A 15,172-nucleotide genomic window follows, 5' to 3' on the forward strand; every position below is an offset into this window, starting at 1 on the left:
GGGGAATGGAATAACAAAACCAGACGAGTGTCAATGATAATGACTACATGAAATGATGATCTGTGACATAAAAGGAAATCCAATCTTTAAAGTAAATCGCTCTGAAGGGAAAGTAGTTTATATGAAAATCTATTAATTATCTGATCATGAGGAATTTTTTTATGCCTCCGTTACGAAGTAGCCTGAGGCATTATGTTTTCGGGTTGTCCGTCCGTCCATACGTACGTACGTCCCGTTCTCGTGATCGCGTTATCTGAAGAACCGATTGATGGATTCCTGCCAAACTTTGGTCATGTATGTATCTTGCAGAGCCGATTAACTGATCAGATTTTGGGGTCACGAGGTCAAAGGTCACAGGGCTCATTATGTATGCAAAAACAGCTCGTGATCGCCTTATATCTAGAACCAAGTGATGGTTTCCTGCCAAACTTTGGTCATGTATGTATCTTGCAGAGCCGATGAACTGATTAGATTTTGGGATCACGAGGTCAAAGGTCACAGGGCTCATTATGTATGCAAAAATAGCTCGTGATCGCGTTATCTCAAGAACTGATTGATGGATTCCTGCCAAACTTAGGTCATGTATGTTACTTGCAGAGCCAATGCACTGATTAGATTTTGGGGTCACAAGTTCAAAGGTCACAGCGCACATTATGTATGCAAAAACAGCTCGTGATCGCGTTCTCATTAGAACTGACAGATGGATTACTATTTAACTCAGAACATCTTGCAGAGCCAATGAACTGAGTAGATTTTAGGGTCATGAGGTCAAAGATCAAAGGGTCATATATGTATATGAGAAATTGCTTGTAATCACGATATTCTGAGAACCTGTTGATGGATTACAATTGAACTTGAATTTGAAAAATTTCTTCTGTTTTTGTTTGTAAAATTGCTCTATGATGGAGGCATCATTTTCGACTGCGCGCAGTCGAAGTTCCATCTAGTTATATTGAATTCTAAGTTTTTCTCGTCATTTTGTGTTCCCTGTTTACAGGAAGAGGTGGTGGCTTATCAGGAGGGGCAATAACTGTAATCGTCATTGGATCATTATTTGGAATAAGCTGTTGCTATCACCGTTGTTGTAAAGGGGATAAGAAGAAACCACCAAACAATGTGCAGATAACAACCCAAACAAGAATCGAAGGACCTCTGGAGTCGGGAGCTATGCTAAGAGTCGAGGATGGGGACAACATCCCTCCAGCCACTGCTGTCGATCCTGACCCCGGTCAACCGGACCTCCCACCACCGTCGTACGACGATATCACCAAGTATTCGCCGTATGGTGGGCTAGGACCGGAGGGGGCATACCCTCCACCAGCATCGGTACCAGCATACCCCTCTGCACCCCCCTCCTCCATGCCCTACCCACCACCATCTACAAGTGCTTCCGTTACATATCATTTTCCTCCTGGTGATTCGGGTGCGGTCCTGACTGCACCCCCTGCTTACTCCGACAGCTAATCCTCTTCCGGTGTCACATATCGAGGGTTGGTGACACAAAGACGTAACTCGCCAAAATGAGTATTTGATATCAAAATGTTCAGAAAAATGTGGGCTTTCCAGGAAACACAAAGACTTTACTCCACCCGACAACCCATTTAAGTCAATGGCTAGTGAACATAAACTTAACTCCTCAAGGCCCAAGTGCTCAGTGACACATAAACCACTTTTTCTCAAAATGGCCAAAATAGAGTTACGTCTTTGTGTCACTGACCCCTCGATATCAAAGTAGATGCAATTCCTTATGACTAAAGGAAGGTTTTCTATATGTTTTTTTTATGCAAATGATCATCTTTTACCTGTACTGTTCATTATGTACTCGGTTGAAGCCAGTGTACCTGAAGATTCCCAAGTTTTATTGGGTTGTTTATATTATGTATCTGTCCAACATGAGAAACTTATCTTTTGTCAGATTGCAAGTTCACTCTGATATCTTGTACATGTATGTCATTCATGTAATAAAAAGGTTAAGAACGTATCGGAGAAAGGAAAATTCAATCTGTGAGAAAAAAAGTAAATTTTAAAAGTTGCATTTTATCAAACAAAGCTGTTGTAATATGTTTTATGACTCGGTGAAATGATAGAGTCTGGCAGTCGATGTAGTTACTGATTAGTAGCCATATTGTAAGACCCTTTATTTATGTATCCTTCCGCATAGCTCGGCGTGGTATTTACATATCATATCTCATGTTAATGTAGTTCCAAGTGGATATACAACAAAAGCAGCCATCCATTTTTTATATTTATTTTATTTGTATTCATTTATTTATTTTTAAACTGAGAGATTAAAAGAAATACCATTTTCTTTGTTCGCAATGAAGCGAATGTAGCCAGGACTCTGTAGAGGATTGAGGGGTTTGTAAAAACATGTCATAATAGGTTTGAACAATCATTTCTTGAAAGAAAACTCTTGAAAAAAAAAATGTACAACTTCTCACAAAGGAAACCGAAATGTTACAACATCCAAACTCATCCTTTGTCAGATTTTCCTAAAACTTTCTGATTTTTTCCCTCTCATTTCTTTGCTTCAATCAAACGAAACTTAATTTAAGAAATGACTTCCCCTTTAGATGTCCTTACAAATTGTTATGAATCTTGCCAGAAAGAACAAAAGATAGACAAATTGATTTGTTATTTTAATAGGTATATAAATTTAATTCTAATTTTATATCGGAGCTTCCAGGTCTCTCAGGAGCTTCCAGGTCTCTCAGGAGCACGAGAAAGAGCAATTTTTTTATTTTTTTGTAGGTTCCATTTATATGGCTTCTAGCATTTTAAACTCCTTTACTGTGTGTGATATTCCTTGCTTTACAAACATTAGATCTGCTTACAATTTTATTTTAGTTATATTTGTTTTACATTTTTACAGATTTACTGTATTTTAGCCTGATTTGATGAGTGAATTTGTCATGATCAAATATTTCATAGAACTTTTTGTTACCCATGAACATCATTACTGTTTGCAATTTCTATTACCATATTAATGGACATTTATATATCAAGGTTCCGACTCATTTTTATTACTGGTGTGTTATGTAGAAAGAATCTAGGCATTTGATTGGAAATCGGAGCGTTTTTAGCAATATATTGTGTTTACATTTGGCTGCCCTAAATTATAGAACTCATAATTGTTACATATGGGGTTATGTAAAACAATTTATTCTAACAAAAACAAAAATCTTATTTGTTTGTTTGTTTGACCTGACTGCTAAGAATTCATGTTTATGCTTTGTAGTAAGCAGGGGACCGACGACTTTAAGTCCTTTCTGAGAGACTTCCCAAAGGGCATTAGGGCATCGACTGTGTTTCGAACCCAGCACCTTCAGGTTAGGAAACCCACACTCTTCCACTGAGCCATTGTGCCTCCCTTCTTCCTTTATTGAAATAAAGCTTCGCAGCCAGTACTAAAAACTGGCCTTAAGTTAATAGCAAGCGAGAACCTTTAAAGCCCCAATGTACGAGTTTGGCCAGGAGGGATTAGACCTCCCTACATGGTCACTGACAGCTGGTTTTCTCATCAAATAAGCTTTCAACTAACATAAGAAAAAGGGGATCATGGGGAACCAACGGTCACCGATTAGGCATTGTTTGCTATATAGAGGGCGCAAGTAGCTATAAGTAGTGCAGCGGGCCTTAAAAAAAAATGTGTTCAGCAAGAATGCATAAAATAAACCACAACTTTTCTTAGCAGGTTTCTTATGTGCTAACGGAGAAGGGCCGGTATTCAATTCAATACTTAGAATAAGTAAGAAATTTACTAAGTAAATGGCTAAGCTAAGAAGTTTACTTATCTCGTATTCAAATCGCATTCTAGACTTTTACTTACCTGAGACAAAATCTAAGTAAAATACTTACTCATAAGCATTGTGACATCACAGGGTCAATCAAAAGTAATGCACAATAAACGCGTCACAATAAATGCGCGCTAATATAATCGTGCACAGGTTATAATACTGCATAAGAAAACCATATGCCTGCCAATCAAGGCCTCCAAATAATTGGCTTAAGTCTGGTAGGGAGCTGTCTTAAATGTAGGGTAAAATACTTAGCCAAAAGTTTGAATTGAATACCAAAATTGGCTAAGTATTGTATCTAAGCTAAATACTAAGTAAAGAGCTTAAATTTTGTACAGAATTGAATACAGGCCAAGGAGTATACAGTAAATAAAGGATACCGGGGTAACCTAAAACCTCCCTCACAGAGCCGAAGTCTGACTTGGTACCCTACAGGCTCTTTTTCTGTGGTGCGAAACTTGCAATATCTCTATGTAGAAGTAGTATTTAAAGCTTTTATTGTGAATAATTATGTAGCATAGTGACATTAAACCTCTAACATGTAAAGTGAAATATATTTTTTTAATGTTTGGTGGATTTGAAGTTTGTGTAGAGACTTAAACTGCCGTCATGTGCAATTCCGGTAGAGATGAAAAACGAAACCCTGCTATCTGTTTTATATTATATGCTTGTTGATGTCACTGTCTTTTATGCCAACTGTATAAAAATGAAACATTTGTGTAACCTTAACCATGTTGTCAATTGTAATACGATTTAAGATACTAGTAATATATATGGATGTGATGTCTACATTTTCCACTTTGGCCTCCGACATCAAGCGACTCACTGCTTTCGTCATTGAGCGCCACACATCTCTTCTCTTCTCTTCTATTCTCGCCCGAGAGCTCCATCTACATTCGTCATCATCACGAGCGCCGGCGACGACATCGCGTTCTTCACGGTTCTTCAACCACGTCAACGAAGTCACGTTTCCGCCATCAAGCCTCCGCACATTTCATCGCGTGAGCCCCTTCCTTCGTTCTCAACTCTCTTCATCTTCATTGGACTTTCGACTTCATTTCTACTATTGTCGTAAGCTCTATTTATGTACATCGCATTTATATTCACGTTCATTATCCTCATTGATCATTATGTAATCTCCGTGCAATATTCACATTTACCATTTATGCATTTTCATTCCGATTCTTCGGCTTGTGCTTGGCTACACTTTGCAAGTGTACGGCCAGCCTCATCAGTACCCAATAAACATAACGAAAAGGGAATACTTTCTTTCATGTATTTTATTGTCGGTGCAACCTTGTTTCCTCGTAGCTAAAATAAAAATAAGAGTTATGTTGTGTGACGAGTGAACACGCTTTCAAATATCCATTCACAATACCTCACACTCATATCTCTACAATACGTTTGATTTTTGATTTATGTCATATGTGTTGTTTCAATTTGAATTGCAATTGTGTTGTATCTGAAGCGATCCACGGCGAGACGGCCCGGTGGCCAAAGCCGCCCCGCCTATAGTACCGACTCAGAAAATGTTAAAGTATCACTTTAGTTTTTGAAGTGTAGAAAACGAAGATAAATCAAAGTCACTAAAACAAATTCTTGATTGGAGTTGAAGATTTATTAAAATAAACGTAGAATTAATAAATCACGAAGTTCATGTTTTGGGGCTGGGCAACCCAATTGAAGCAAATTAGCAACTCATGTCGGTATCGTAACAGAAAAGAGGTCCCGCTCCAGAGACGCAACTCGGTTTTTTATCCCCCCGAACTGACACGCCTCGTCCTCCCAAAAATTGAGGCGTGTCACACAGACGCTTTGCGTAATATCAATCCACCCATAATTAGTTTCCGTATTAAAAGGTCCTATATTTCTTGGCGAATTTACCCCCCCCCCCCCCGGATATAAGGCGCTCCGGATGATCCGCATCTCTATTCCTCACATACTTCTTTCACGCACCCACCTGTGTCTCTTACATTCTAATCTTTCAAACAAGAGATGCAAATCACCCGGAGACCCAACAACCCTGGAAATTAATTCAATGAATATAAAAAGGGATAAATGTTGCTATGTCCGTCCACACTAGCGAGCCCACATGCTTCTGGCTATTACACACCTGTAATCCTCACTTCCCCTCTCATACTATTTCGATAGTGTGAACAGACCCGGCAACAAGGAAAAACCCTTCCAATTGTAATACAAATCTATTTCCCAAATTTGCCTAATTAAATTTAAGTCAACTGTGGCGACACGCCCAGCGACACCTAATCCAATCGGCCAAGCCGAAAAAGTAGAGCCAAAATTAAGAGCGCAACGTCTCGGAACAGGTGTTAAAAATAGCATACAAGGAATTCACCATGTATGTTTGTAAAAATATTTCAAGCGAAATCTACCAGGAATTTGCCTTGTACATGTACGTCAATGAACTTTTGAGGAAAACGTAAACACGAGAATATCCATATCATTACATATCTATGTGAAATGGATCGCAATTCAGCCATTGGCTGCGATGATTTTTTAAATAAAAACCATTTCTATTCTATTTCTATTCTATTCTATTTCCTGTATAATGTATGGAAACTCCACATTTATATTTTCCTTTTACACGAGTAGAAAATGGTTAATAAGTTTTTGTGAGCTATTTTTAAAGACCGTTTGCTTTTGAATCTCTTAAAAGTCCACAAGAGATATGAGCAATTACCGTGAATGAAATTGGAGAAGAAATTTTCAGTGTATTCTGTTGGCAATAGGCAAGGCTGTATTAAAGATCAGTGGATTCCCAATGTCAGTGGCAGCCTTCTATTGTGTAGCCAATGATTTCATATTTGCTTGCTACTAAATTTGGCAGATGCAGATATTAGAAATAAACATTAATAATTATAATTTCCAAAGCTCTTTAGAAGCGCATAGGGTCGTTGTATAATGTGATATGCGCTATACAAGAACTGAATATTATTATGTTTAAAGAAAAAAAACAGCTTGTTTATATATAGTCAAACAGACCATACAATTATAAAATTGCTGAGCTGGATTTGCCGTCAGTTACATTGAATGGGTTGATTACTGGTACAGAGCCTAGCTTGTATGTTTTATTGTAATTTGTTCATAAAGATATAATATATAACATATACGGTAGATATTATGGAGACTACCTCACAAAGGTAACAATTATTTGAATATCTGCGATTCAACATTTTTCTCGCCTCTTACACATATTTTAGAGCCCTGTTTTTGTTCTGTATTTTACTTTTAGCATTCCATTGTCATTGCTCTAGTAATCGTGGCGAAGTGCTTTCTTGGTAGAAAAAAAACCTGCCTCATGCCCCCTGTATCCACCAGCGATTATAGTGGTTACATAAAATGTTATAGTGTAAATTGTATATCATGAATACTATGATACTATTGGCCAGACACTATTATGTCCACATTTACATTAAGCTTTCTGCGGGAGGATTCATTCAGAAATCAGGGAGGTTTCTATCGATTGCATACAACATAATAAAAATAATCTTTCAAAAAATCAGGGAGGCATTCAAATTTGTGTGGAGTGACGTATACAAAAAGTACAAATTTTCAGGGAACCTCCCCCAAAATCAGGAAGGGTTAATTAATTGGCATCTCTGCACTATTCCCCTTCCGGGTGTGATTGTATATGTATTTTTGCAATATTTAAATGAAATGTTATATGAAACAAACAACTTACATAATGGCTCCGACTCTTTTATTGGAGTTGTCTTGGTGAATTAAAGTATTCATTTACATGTGTGTGTATATATATGTGTGTGTGTGTGTGTGTGTGTGTGTGATTGTAGTGATGGTCCTCTAGTACAGCAGTGAAACCTGGGTATAAAGAGCTCTGATGTTACGAAGTAGTGTAATAAGGTGATTTTCCTGGTCCCAGCTCTTTATATTCTTTTGTTTTTTTTACCATGATATAACAAGATTTCTGATATAACAAGGTAATTTCTTTGGTCCTGAGGACCTCATTATATTACGAGTTTCCACTGTATTAGGATATATACCGGGGAACTCTCAATACCACTCGATCCCCGAATATTTTAGGGTGAATCAAGGAAGTATTCTTGCCAAATGAAAGCTTAACCCTGTCTTACCCAAACTAACATGCTTCCATGACCGACATGAATGTCTCGGAAGCACATGCCCTGTAGCTGCTCATGCACATAATAAACTAAGGAGGATTTTACCACAGCTGAAACCTGGCAGCAGATGGTTGGTTATCCTTTATAATTGCTTCTCTATACAAAGACATAAACATACTTCCTAATACCCATCATGTGCATGCACCGTTTGCAGGACCATGTATTCACAGAATGTTCATATTTGCCCATGCATGTTTTGTAATGGATTTCAGTGAATTACATTTTCCTGGGAAGGGGGCATATACATTTCTGTTACGATCGCAAGAGTTACTGGGAGGGGAAATGATTGGTCCAGAGACGACTGTTGTAACGGGATCGAGTGCCCTGTACCAGTATAGGTCCATGCCTGTACAGTACACTCTCGTAGTAAACCCGAGACCAATTTAATCCAGTGAAATACATATAATCCATATTCATTTAGCGACTTCCACTATATGGGTAGCGTCTCATACATTCGCACTATACATGTATACAATTTCATGTCACTGTACCGTGCGTCCCAAAAAAAACTATACACTTTTGAAATGGCTGCCGAATAAAAAATATATGATTCTGGGGGAAAAGTTTTATATGAATGGGAAGGGGGGGGGGGGGTAGTGAGCACATTTTTTTTTTCGATCCTCAAAAAAATTTCAATTTGCACCCCCCCCCCCCTTGAGCGTCAGGGGGGGGGGGGGCCCAACCCCCCAAAAAGGTAAAAATCACGTGATTTTACATGATTTTTTTCTCAAGGGGGGGGGGGGGCCGGGCCCCCCGGGCCCCCCGGGCCCCCCCCCCCCCTGGATCCGCCACTGCTGTACACTCTCGTAGTAAACCCGAGACCAATTTAATCCAGTGAAATACATATAATCCATATTCATTTAGCGACTTCCACTATATGGGTAGCGTCTCATACATTCGCACTATACATGTATACAATTTCATGTCACTGTACCGTGCGTCCCAAAAAAAACTATACACTTTTGAAATGACTGCCGAAAAAAAAAATATATGATTCTGGGGGAAAAGTTTTATATGAATGGGAAGCTCATAAACTCAACTTTCATATGACACCAAAAAGTCCGAAAATAATACACGCTTGGGTGAGCACTGCTCACTTTTGTAAAGGGTATGAAAATTAGGTTGCTCAGGAATTAGCCTTCCAATTTGTGAGGTAAATCCTTTGGAGCTTACAAAATTAAGGGTGATATAATTATGATACATTCATAATTTGATGAGTACTATAATGGAAAAATTACGGTGGGGGGGGGGGGGGGGTTGGATGAAATGGACATAATGAACAAATCAGAACTGATCTATGATAATTCATGCTAGTATCCTTCCGTTCGTGTGCTTGACTCATAATAATCGCGTGGTAATTAATTGAGTCCAAAAAGTTCGACTTGTTGTACATGTTATATAGGTAATGGCGAGCTTGCTACCTATTTTGATGGTGGGTGAACTTTCAAAAGTCAATGGGACATGAGGGTTCCAATGAAAGAGCTAGTGATAACGTACGTCGAGGTGGATGTGCTTTTCGTTTAAACAAAAAAAAATGAATTTTTAACGATTTTTTGGGGGGTAAAAGTCCATAGGCTAACGTACATGTTATTAGGCTGCTAGAATCTGCCGATAGGGGGCGTTCTCAAATGAGACTAAACGGAGCGCGCGCCTGGTGAAATGTCATTCACGCAATATGATACAAATCATATAACCTGGGCAAAAGCATGGGGAAATCATTTTTTTTTTTGGGGGGGGGGGGGATAAAAAGAGAAATTAATGGGATAAAAATATATAAAGCAGTTGAATAATAATGAAGCAATGACGTCACAAACTGATAACCAAATTGGCAATTTGTGAAGTGATTTTCTAAGTTCCAAAGTGTTTCATAGTAGTTTTGTTATAACTTCCTTATAGTTATCCGATTCTACTCAATGTGTTTGGGCTCTGTCGCTCTTGTTTTTCTGCATCTATATTAAAAGCAAATTATTTTTTAGAGTGGACTTAATACACCAGTTTACGGTTGTGTGCGCCATTTTAAACAAAGCCAATGACCTAGAGGTCATGGATTTATGCCTAAATTAAGATTGCGCACATTCAAATTATGATGACATCACTGCCTACGCGCTGCGTTGTGCGCGCACATCACATTTGCATGGGCGCAATCTTAATTTACGCATAAATACCACTGATACCTCAGGTCATTGGCTTTGTTTCAAAGCCCGAGGTCAGCCTGTCTGCGCATGCGCACTGATGTAACCGTAAACTGGTGTATTAAATTTAACCGTATTTGGGACTTAGCCCTCATGAAATAACTATAGATAGCGGTTTCGTATATTTGGTGTTTCACGCAATCGACGTTTATTCCATCTTTTTTTGGAATTACCTTAGGCCAAATAAAATAAAAAAATGTTTAGCGTCCTGTTTTTTTGAAAAATAGGATCGAGGAGGTATTTTTTTCCCTTTTTTTTCTTCAAAATGGCCGCTCGGTAAATTTTCCCTTTCAGTCGGGCTATTTTTCAAGATGGCCTCCAACATTTTATTTAATTTTTTTAAATTTTATCACAAATAGATCTATTTTAGCAGTGTTTTTCATGTTTTTATTTAATTTAATTTTTTTTTTTTAATTCAAAAAAAAAAAAAAAAAAATATGAGGCGGGCTCCCAAACAGGAAGCGGGCGGGGACGCTAAACATGTATATATTTTTAAATGGCCTTAATTTCTCTCGCGGCACCCAATGGATCTACGGCACCCTGGTTGAAAAACACTGGATAAGAGGATTTGCGGTCATGTTTTTATAAGACTTACAAACAGGCGCGGATCCAGAATTTTTTAGGGGGGGGGGGGCCCAAATTTGAAATTTTGCGAGCCAAATATTGGTACGTAATTGTGACCTACACTGACGTAATGCGGGGGGGGGGGTGCAGGGACGGGCGAATTTCCCCCTACCTCCTCCGCGAAACGCGAAGCTTTTACGAATTATTAAACCATTAGAAAAACCAGACGATTCGTTGTACAGTTTTCGTCTCTTAATCCTCGTCTGAATTCAGGTTCCCTCTTCCGCGCGAAGCGCGGAAACTTTTACGTTTCATTCAATCATTAGAGAAAGAAGAAGATTCGTTATACAGTTCTCGACTCTTAATCCTCGTCTGAATTCAGGTTCCCCCTCCCGCGCGAAGCGCGGAAGCTTTTAAGTTTCATTTTATCATTAGAGAAAGAAGACGATTCGTTGTACCGTTTTCGACTTTTATTCCTTGTCTGAATTCAGTTCCCCCCCCCTCCCGCGCGAAACGCGGAAGCTTTTACATTCCATTAAATCATTAGAGAAAGAAAACGATTCGTTGTACCGTTTTCGACTTCTTTCCTTGTCTGAATTCAGTTCCCCCCCCCCCCTCCCGCGCAAAGCTCGGAAGATTTTACATTTCATTAAATCATTAGAGAAACAAGACGATTCGTTGTACAGTTCTCGACTGTTACAATCCTCGTCTGAATTCAGCTTTTACGCTTCATTAAATCATAAAAGAAACCAGACGATTCGTTGTACCTTTCTCGAAATAATCCTCCTTTGAATTCAGGTTCCCCCCTCCCGTGCGAAGCGCGGAAGCTTTTACGCTTCATTAAATCATTAGAGAAACAAGACGATCGTTGTACAGTTCTCGACTCTTAATCCTTGTCTGAATTCAATTTTTCCCCACCCGCGCAGAGCGCGGAAGCTCTTACGTTTCATTAAATCATTAGAAAGAGAAGACGATTCGTTGTACCGTTTTCGACTTTTATTCCTTGTCTGAATTCAGTTCCCCCACCCCTTCCGCGGGAAGCTCGGAAGCTTTTACGTTTCATTAAATCATTAGAGAAATAAGACAATTCGTTGTACAATTCTCGACTCTTAATTCTCGTCTGAATTTAGCTTTTACGCTTCATTAATTCATTAGAGAAACAAGACGATTCGTTGTACAGTTCTCGACTCTTAATCCTCGTCTGAATTCAGGTTCCCTCTTCCGCGCGAAGCGCGGAAACTTTTACGTTTCATTCAATCATTAGAGAAAGAAGACGATTCGTTATACAGTTCTCGACTCTTAATCCTCGTCTGAATTCAGGTTCCCCCTCCCGCGCGAAGCGCGGAAGCTTTTAAGTTTCATTTTATCATTAGAGAAAGAAGACGATTCGTTGTACAGTTCTCGACTCTGAATGTTCGTCTGAATTCAGGTTCCTCACCCCTCCCGCGGGTAGCTCGGAAGCGTTTACGTTTCATTAAATCATTAGAGAAATAAGACGATTCGTTGTACAGTTCTCGACTCTTAATTCTCGTCTGAATTCAGCTTTTACGCTTCATTAATTCATTAGAGAAACAAGACGATTCGTTGTACCGTTTTCGACTTTTATTCCTTGTCTGAATTCAGTTCCCCCACCCCTCCCGCGGGAAGCTCGGAAGCTTTTACGTTTCATTAAATCATTAGAGAAATAAGATGATTCGTTGTACAGTTCTCGACTCTTAATTCTCGTCTGAATTCTGTTTTCCCCTCACGCGCGAAGCTCAGAAACTTTGACGTTTCATTAAATTATTAGAGAAAGAAGACGATTCGTTGAACCGTTCTCGACTCTCTTAATACTCGTCTGTATTCAGTTTCCCCCCTTCCCGCGCAAGGCGCGGAAGCTTTTACGTTTCATTAAATCATTAGAGAAACAAGACGATTCGTTGTACAGTTCTCGACTCTTAATCCTCGTCTGAATTCAGGCCCCCCCCCCCTCCCGCGCAAAGCGCGGAAGCTTTTAAGTTTCATTAAATCATTAGAGAAAGAAGACGATTCGTTGTACCGTTCTCGAAAATAACCCTCGTCTGAATTTAGTTTCCTTCCTCCCTCCCGCGCGAAGCTCGGAAGCTTTTACGTTTCATTAAATCATTAGAGAAAGAAGACGATTCGTATTACCGTTCTCGACTCTTAATCCTCGTCTGAATTCAGGTTCCCCACTTCCGCGCGAAGCGCGGAAGCTCTTACGTTTCATTAAATCATTAGAAAGAGAAGACGATTCGTTGTACCGTTTTCGACTTTTATTCCTTGTCTGAATTCAGTTCCCCCACCCCTCCCGCGGGAAGCTCGGAAGCTTTTACGTTTCATTAAATCATTAGAGAAATAAGACAATTCGTTGTACAGTTCTCGACTCTTAATTCTCGTCTGAATTCAGCTTTTACGCTTCATTAATTCATTAGAGAAACAAGACGATTCGTTGTACAGTTCTCGACTCTTAATCCTCGTCTGAATTCTGTTTTCCCCTCACGCGCGAAGCTCAGAAACTTTGACGTTTCATTAAATTATTAGAGAAAGAAGACGATTCGTTGAACCGTTCTCGACTCTCTTAATACTCGTCTGTATTCAGTTCCCCCCCTTCCCGCGCGAGGCGCGGAAGCTTTTACGTTTTATTAAATCATTAGAGAAACAAGACGATTCGTTGTACAGTTCTCGACTCTTAATCCTCGTCTGAATTCAGGCCCCCTCCCCCTCGCGCAAAGCGCGGAAGCTTTTAAGTTTCATTAAATCATTAGAGAAAGAAGACGATTCGTTGTACCATTCTCGAAAATAACCCTCGACTGAATTTAGTTTCCTTCCCCCCTCCCGCGCGAAGCTCGGAAGCTTTTACGTTTCATTAAATCATTAGAGAAAGAAGACGATTTGATTTACCGTTCTCGACTCTTAATCCTCGACTGAATTCAGTTTTTGACGTTTCATAAGATTATGAGAAAAAGAAGACGATTCGCTGTACTGTTCTCGACTCTTAATCCTTGTCTGAATTCAGTCCTCCCCCCACCCCCTCCCCTCCTGCGTGTAGCGCGGAAGCTTGAAGTTTCATTAAATTATTAGAGAAAGAAGACGATGCGTTGTGCCGTTCTCTACTCTCATTCCAAAGATGTTCTTTGTCTGCTCCTTTTCCTTCCTACGTCCTCTTCCTTTTCTCTCGTTTTTTTTTTTTTTTTTTTTTTTTTTGGCCGGCGATTTTTTTTTGTGGGGGCGACCGCCCCCCTGGCTACGCGCCTGCGGTCAGATAAACACATTTTGATACCTCGTCGGACCCCGGAAGCTCAGGGGTTTAAGGCAATAAATTACGGTCAGGTAAGGCGGGCCTCTGGTGGGGTCGAAGCGCGGTGGAGCCCCCGGAAGCTCAGGGGTTTTAGGCGTTTAATTGCGGTCAGATGAGCATTTTTTTTAATACCATATTATTTTGTGACACTGGCAGGACACTATTTGGCGTGGGGGCCAGGGGCGGAGCCCCCCAAAATCAGGGGTTTTAGGCATTAAATTACCGTCACAGAGCATCTAAGGGCCCGCCTTATGGCCCTAGGTGGAATCCAGAGGGCACAGCCCCCGGAAGCTTAGGGGTTTTAGGCATTTAATCACGGTCAGGTGACCATATTTTGATGCCTCATTATTTTTTGACACTGGCAGTTATTTTTTCTTGCTCTCTTTCTTTTGTATTTTTCTTTAATATACCTTTTCAAAAAAAGTGTGGGGGGGGGGGGGGGGCTCGAGGCTCCCGATCCCCGCTGTTCCTCGGGCCCTGACATGTAGGAACCTCAAGAATCATATTTCATTTTCCAACAAACACATAAAAACGTATAATTTACTAAAAAGTGAGGAAAAATCTCGAAAATTATTCTAATTGCATTATTTGTAATCCACCGTTATGGAATTAGAAATAAACCACGTTTGAATTTGATTTCCCCTAATTAGCCCCCTCCCCAGTACGCCACTGCTATATCCTCTTTTCCTTTTTTCTTTCCATTTCCTTCCTTCTCTCTTATTTTTTTGATTGGGGGGGGGGGGTCAACAGCCTGGGAGGCAAGGCCCTTTCGGCCCCCCCCCCCCGATCTCCTTCTCCCCCCTTTTCTTTTCTTCTTCCTCTTTTTCTTTCCCTTTCTCTCCTCTTTCCCTTTCCCTTCGATCTTTTCCTTTCTTCTCTCTTTTTCTTTTGCGGGGGGGGGGGGGCAAGGCCCGCTCGGCCCCCCCCCTCCTTGGATCCGCGCCTGCTTACAAAAACAAAACAATAACAACATCGAACATTGCAACCACCTATTTCTATCGCTTACGTCATCATCCTCACAACACATGGTCATGGTCATTTCGCAATACCGTACCGTAAATCAATGTTTTCCTTTTGCTCTTTAGACCACGCCCCCTCTACGCGAAGACTTCATTGCATCGAGCCAACTAGCTAGTTTAGCTAGCTAGCTTAGCGCGCGCTACC

General features: G+C 40.1%; 1 protein-coding gene across 4 annotated transcripts in view; it reads left to right on the forward strand.

Annotated features, from left to right (window-relative positions):
- LOC575431 (deleted in malignant brain tumors 1 protein) overlaps positions 1-5,059 on the forward strand; it is a 35,549-nt gene extending 30,490 nt beyond the window's left edge. For all 4 annotated transcript variants that reach the window (XM_030995592.1, XM_030995591.1, XM_030995590.1 and 1 more), the window contains one exon: positions 998-5,059. In XM_030995592.1, the coding sequence (XP_030851452.1) occupies positions 998-1,464 (467 nt within the window). In that variant the 3' untranslated portion in view covers positions 1,465-5,059. The remainder of the gene's footprint in view (positions 1-997) is intronic.
- The last annotated feature ends 10,113 nt before the right edge of the window (positions 5,060-15,172 follow it).

Source organism: Strongylocentrotus purpuratus, unplaced genomic scaffold (genome assembly GCF_000002235.5).
Source record: "Strongylocentrotus purpuratus isolate Spur 01 unplaced genomic scaffold, Spur_5.0 spur5_scaffold_3, whole genome shotgun sequence".
Taxonomy (NCBI): domain Eukaryota; kingdom Metazoa; phylum Echinodermata; class Echinoidea; order Camarodonta; family Strongylocentrotidae; genus Strongylocentrotus; species Strongylocentrotus purpuratus.